The 6,584-nt window shown below is 37.7% G+C and overlaps 1 protein-coding gene across 1 annotated transcript; it reads right to left on the bottom strand.

Annotated features, from left to right (window-relative positions):
- Positions 1-490: 490 nt before the first annotated feature.
- On the bottom strand, positions 491-6,330 carry mtfr1 (mitochondrial fission regulator 1). Its single transcript, XM_028434596.1, has 8 exons — positions 6,213-6,330; positions 4,442-4,541; positions 4,207-4,305; positions 3,586-3,728; positions 3,267-3,499; positions 2,856-3,096; positions 1,752-1,932; positions 491-1,615 (listed from the first exon to the last, which is right to left on the bottom strand). Exons 2-8 carry the CDS (start codon positions 4,475-4,477, stop codon positions 1,568-1,570), a joined length of 981 nt encoding a protein of 326 aa, XP_028290397.1. The 5' UTR covers positions 4,478-4,541; positions 6,213-6,330; the 3' UTR covers positions 491-1,567.
- Between the last annotated feature and the right edge of the window lie 254 nt (positions 6,331-6,584).

The raw sequence follows: 6,584 nt of genomic DNA, 5'->3' as shown, positions 1-6,584 counted from the left end.
TTCCATTTACAAAGGGTTCTTTGTACTGAAGAAGTTGGCAGAGTTGTGATCAAGATGGCTGGAGTTTGACACGTAGGGCAGAAACCACCGTAGGTCACCAAGCCCACACAGAAAATTAATCTCACTTTTAGTTTTGAGGTTAAATAAAAACAATGAACTGAGCATGTTTTAGGACAGCAACTACCCACACAGTAGTAGGCTTGAACCCATGTTCCTATTGCTGTGAAGCAGCAGTATTACCCGCTGCTCTATTGAACAACCCATTTTGACACTTTCTGATCAGTCATTTCACAATTACCTTCCCACACAACAGAAGATGTAATAGGCATTTGGAAATCATTTCACAGCACAAACAATAACTGCTAAAATAATGAATGTTTGGTTTGTTCGACACCCAATCTGTTGGATTTACAAAATAATACAAACTTGAAAACAACAAATTCATTACATGCCACTGACATCGAAAAACGCTTCACAGAAACACATACGATCAAGTTTGGAGAAAACGTTTATTTAGTGTTTTGACCATTTAAGTTAAAACATTGACAAGTTGAAAAATATCAAACTGTGACATGAACCCCCAATGAAAAAGGCCAATCTACCCTGACCTTAACAAAGGTAACTGTTACAGCAGCAGCAGCTACATTGGCACGAGCAGTGGTCAAATATAGAACAGTTTAACTCCCACTGTGTTTGTACTAAAATATGAAGAAGCAACTTCTCTTTCCCACCCTTTTGGATTAATTGGGTACCTTGGGACCCGTTTTTACTCTGTCAATACAGATCTGACCACAACAATGTGGAAGGCAGTCTTTAGTGTCAACAGGAGGCGACTCCACAGAGGTAGGTACTGAATAAGCAACAAACCACTGCGTCTCTATTTAAACTGTCAGTAACGCAGTAAAACACTTTTTAAAACCTGGTTCAAACAAAACACAAATAGGAATACTTGGAAAATAAGTCTTTGGCTTTTAAACAAAAACAAAAAAAACCACTGGCTATAACTCACTTATTGGAATCAAAGTGTTGCTATAGCACAACTGGCAGACTTGGTCGTACCTTTAACAAATAAAATCATTTTAAAAAATCATCTGAAAACATTAGAAATGAATGTGAGAAACTGATTAACTGGTAAAAACAAGTCGAAACATAAATACTCAAGTTTTCCATCGTAAATTTGTCTCAATGTTCCACATTTTAGAAAGTGCTTCTTTCTTCTGTGGCAGAAGATTTCCTTGTTAAAATAACACTAAACTGATTAACAACACTATGTTGTTAACAAGGTTAACAAAATCCCAACTAATAACTAAACTAATACAATTAAATTACTATATCTGGCCTGTGATTGGTCTTAATTCAACACATTAACACAGAAGACATTCAGTACAAGGAAATAAAAACAAGGCTGGCATAAGTTATAAAAGTGCAATAAAGGAAAACAGGTCCAGCAACATCATTATGAGATGACGACTGATGAGGGAAATCAGGCAAAGATCCCTTGTTTATCCATAGAAAGTGAATCTAAAAAGCTTCAAAGAAGACACGCCTTCAGTCCAGGACCAGCTGTTCAGACGAGCTTCCTTTTTCCTGTTGCTCTCAGCATGTGTTGCCCAAACTGTGACAAACAAGAAATTCCTCAAAACATAAGAAAACTCATCACAAGAACATGAGAACAATTTTGCAACCATTAAAGGTAGATTTTTCTGGTTTTTTTTGGATTTTGAGACTGATTTAATCTAATAACCTCTTACCATTGGTGTCTCTGGTTTAGCTTCTGCCTCTGCGACGGGAAGTTTAAAACTGTCAACGTCGTCTCGCTCACTGTCGTGTCGGTAGCGGTGAGCAAACTTGCGCTTCAGGGCTTCTGCGATGAGAGCTGCAGCATCGGTCGGCTCATTGAACTTGACTTTAGCATTTTCCTCCACTGGTCGACTGTAGAAACGTACAGGTTACAAGTTAATCACTAAATACGGTATTAATAAGTCCTAGCAATCACAAGCAGGGGTGGTGTCAATTACATTTTTAAATTACAATTACGTCTTCAATTGTCCATGTTCAATTACAATTACGTAGACCGACATTTTCCCCAATTACAATTATGTTTCATCCCCTGAATGTCATTTACAATTACATTCCCAATTACTAAAGTTACAAATAATTACAATTACTGAGATTTTAAGAAAAAACCCCATAAAACGTATCCTTCCTCTTGTGTTAGCTTTCCGTTAGCATCTCAGCTGTTAAAAAAAAAAAAAAAAAAAAAAAAAAAAAAAACTAAAAAATATTATCTATCATCTAATTTGTTTCTTGTCTCTTGGTTACCTTGTTAGACTTCCTAATCAACGAAAATATTGGTATTAATATCTTTGATGTGGGCGTCTGAGCCTTTTTTCTGTCACTATACCCCTAGATTAAAAAATAATAATAATAATAATATTAAATAAAAGTAAAATGATCCTAAAGAGTACTGACAGGTAAACTTGATATGTACCCTTTTATTAATTATTAATCATATATGTGTAAGCTATAGAACTGAAACACGGTTCGTAATGAAATTATAATTGAATTATTTTCAAATGATTTCCATGCCAATTACAAAGTAAATTATCTGAACTCAATTACAATTAAATTATAATTACAAAAACATATTTCTCCAATTATGATTACAATTTCAATTACTTTATGATTGTAATTCATTACAAATTACAATTATAATTGACCCCAACCCTGATCACAAGTATGAGTAATTTAATTAAAAAAAAAAAAAAAAAAAAAAAAAGCTATATTTATTAACCATATACCCCAAATATCAATGGTTTGATGTCGAGTCATTCTGTTTCTAAAGCGACGCCCACCTCTTCACAGACCGTAGTTTAACTTTGCTCATGTCCTTCAGGACATCGAGCATGCTCGGAATTTCTGCTGGCTTCAGGTCCAAATCTGTCTGGCACTCTGCCTTCTTCCCCCTGCGCTCCTTTATCAAATCGATGGCTGAAAATGTCCGCTGTAGACCTGGGGGTGGGGGTAGAGGTGGTGGTGGTGGTGGTGGGGGAGGAGGTAGGGTGCCACAGGGTGCTGGGGGAGGAACGGCAGCAGCTGTTGTCAAACAAAGGAAAGAGAAAAGCTAAGTGAGTGGAAATCTAATTAGACAGTGCTGCCCTCTAGAGGCCAAAGTCTTACACTGCAAAACCAAAGCGTCAGTGAGGAGTTCAGTGTGGGTCCAACACAGACAATCACATGACTGCTACACATTTCCTTCAACAAACCTGGTTGTACCCCTTTTTCCTGAGCGAGGACGATTTGTGCGATCTGAGCTCTGAGTTTGGCCAGCTCAGTCTCCAGGGCACTGATCTTCTGAATGGCCTCATCGTTGGCAGTGGACGGCCCCTGGGGGTCTGCAGATTCCTGATGCAGACTGGGCAAAGACCTCCGTCGGACTCGAGGTTTCCTTAGAAATGAAGGCTGTGCTCGAAACACAAGTCCCACTGGCACACGAGACCTGTTTTAAAAAGCCAAATGAATCACAAAGGGCTACAAAACACGTTTCTGTCCATCAGATGCTTTACACTTTTGATTTCCTCTCACCTGGGTCTACCAAAATAGTTTCCCTCCTCCTCCTCTTCATCATCATCCCTGTCGATCCAGCCGACATCTGCCAAAGAAGCCACCAGGCCTTCTGGCCTCGTGATGCTGATGGACACGCCAACATCCTCTGTGTAAGGATAAAGCTATAAAAGAAACACAGAAACCATTAAAGGAAGAACATGCTGTGACAGAAAACATCTTCATGGGCACTTGTGGGTTAAAAACTTAGTCAAGAAGGAGAAGATGTGGAGGAAATCAGCCCTGGATTAAAGACGGGCTTAAGTAGCTGTTAATATTCATCTTTAGGATGTTGAAAAACTGACCTAGACACAGTGCATTCTTCATAGCAAGGAAGAGAAGCTGGAGAAAAAGAGTAGAAAGAGACATGTAAAGAAGAAACATGCAGTCAGTGGAAAGAGTATAAGAAAACATTTCAATAGCTGTAATAAGATCCTCTGTGTTTATAGTTTAGAGGTGACAACAGTGAAACGTGTGAGGAAAAACAAAGCAAAGAGGGAGTGGAGGTTTGTGCCAGAAAGAGATCATCAGAAAAACACAAGAAAGTTTCAAAACACGGACAGTGTGGAAATAAACAGCATTACGATAGCAACCGCGACTGACCTGAAAGTGAACTCGAGGGCAGGGTTTAATGGGGAGACTGGTGCCAATTCTACGCACGATACTTCTGGAGGACCCGTACGGCTTTGCTGATCCTAAAGCCTGGAAAACCACATTAATTAACAACTCGATAAATAAACCTGTAGCTTGTATGGTCGAAGACACAAAATATAAAAATAAAAACAAATTGTACGAAAACAAAGAGTTTGTAATGTAACAAAGTCAGGATGTTACCTACCAGGTCCATTTCTATTGGATCATGCTTTTTACTCATTGTGGCTTCTTTGTTTCACAAGGGCAGGAGGCCACACTCCCCAACATCATCACCAAAGGGTTACCTGGAAAAAACCAGATAGAATAGAGACATCAGGACCCCAGATCTGCTTTAAAACACATTATAAAATACTTCAGGGTTGCAAAAAACTATTCCTTTAGTATTCAATAAACCATTTTTAATCATTTAACAGAAATCGCATTGTTTTGCAGTCTTTATGAGTCTCTACGCAACCTAAAATGACTCTCTGAGCATATTTTTTTTTTAGTAGCGCAAAACAAATCATAATCTAATAAAAATGAATAAATCCTAAAACCAAAGTTTTTCCCCAAGTTAAACAATAAAAAATAAAATGTGACATTTAACTTAAAAGTAAAACACAACAACTACAATTTGACTTTTTTTTGGCAGGGATTACATGCAGTAAAACACCAATATCTGTTAGAGAGTTTAAACATTAAGCAAAAAATGAAACAAGCTGTGCAGGAATGTTGTCGGCCTCCAGCGTAAAGTGAATATCATCTCTTTCCAATCTAAATACGTGGCTCTGTTTGCTTTATTCTCAAAAGGGATTTTTCCCTCAATTTCCATATTTTTTTTCAAGATTGCCATTTATTACTATTTACAATGGATACAAAATGAAAACGTCCTAAATGAGGGCCAAAAAATATTCTAAAGAAAAAAAATAAAATAAAAACCTAACAGCGGTTTGTTGCATATGATGCCCCGACTGTCTGCATCTGTTTCCATGGAACAATCAGCATCTGTTGCATTTCCACCATTGTATACCGTATTTGCCTTCTTTCAGTGGGATGCTCAAGTGTCAAGACGAAAAAATAAAATAAATATAAAAAATGTTTCACGAACAGTTTGAGACACAATGAGTTTAAAGTGTTGACTTGATCTCCACTTATACCACATCTTTTCAATTTTTTTTCTGTACAATGGGTCCTGCTAATGTGCACTTTTATTACTATTGTTAGTAACTTTTGACCTTGTATTTATTTATTTAGAATATATGGTACTGGGCACATGGATTCCCCCTTCTGGGGATGAATAAATGATCTATTTCTCTATCTTAAAACATGCCTACATTAAGATTCCAGATCGTGTTAAGGCCGGTGGGTGTGACTAAATCTATCATTCATCTTCACAACAACAGTATGCAGACTTTTACACATAATATTGTGCAGCAATCTTGGTGTTGTTGTGAAGTTGGGACCACGCCAAGAAGATACCAGACAGAGGTACTGTCATCTCATGTTAGAAAAAGCACGTTATCCTGTTTAAATATATAGTGGGCACAAAAACACGTTAATAGATGTTGTAATGGGTAAAAGTAAATACTAATATTGAGTGTCAACCGTACAGACAGCTGTCAATAAATGGGGGAAGAAAAAAAAAAAAAAAAAACGTCTGCATGTGTGCGTTAAGTAAAGCTAATCAATTACAGACATATATGGCATAATTTCTCTACAGAAAGTTATTTATTTTGATTATTGAAACTCTAAATGTTGCATCCAGAAATCGGTCTCCAGATAATACGGTCACCAGTTTAACCTGAACACGCGTAAAGAGGCTAGTTCGCTGATGTTAACGAGGGTTAGCCGACAAGCTAAATGTTTAGTACTGAGTATTTGTCTTAAATACACTAATAGCAGTATGCGATGACTAACAAAAGAAGAGGTATATGTTGATTTCGTTTTCATCCTCTAATCGTCTAAAGGAAACTTACCGGAATGAGGTTTGCTAACAACTCTCCAAAGTTTTTCCACCTTGTCAAGTCGACGATTTCCACGGTGGGAGGTAACTAACGTTGGAAGAGAGTGCCCATTAAACCAATCAGGTTAAAGGAAGACCAACTAATCGTCGGTGGTTCGCAGTGACTGACAGATATGAGAACCAATCAAAGCAGAGTTTGAATCTAACATGCTAACAATTCGTTGCTATTGTTGTCAGTCAAATAACAAGAGCCAATCATGTACCAGAAGACTGAAAGTCACTCGTTTTATGTATCCACACATCCCGTTACAGATGCGGTGCCTTTTAACTGTAGGAATCCTGCTGGAAACATGGATGCGCTGGGTCAAAAATCAAACGCCTTTCC

This window comes from Gouania willdenowi, chromosome 20 (genome assembly GCF_900634775.1).
Source record: "Gouania willdenowi chromosome 20, fGouWil2.1, whole genome shotgun sequence".
In the NCBI taxonomy this organism is placed as follows: Eukaryota; Metazoa; Chordata; class Actinopteri; order Blenniiformes; family Gobiesocidae; genus Gouania; species Gouania willdenowi.
The sequence above is the reverse complement of the archived record's forward strand: the minus strand, read 5'-3'. Positions and strand labels throughout refer to the sequence as shown.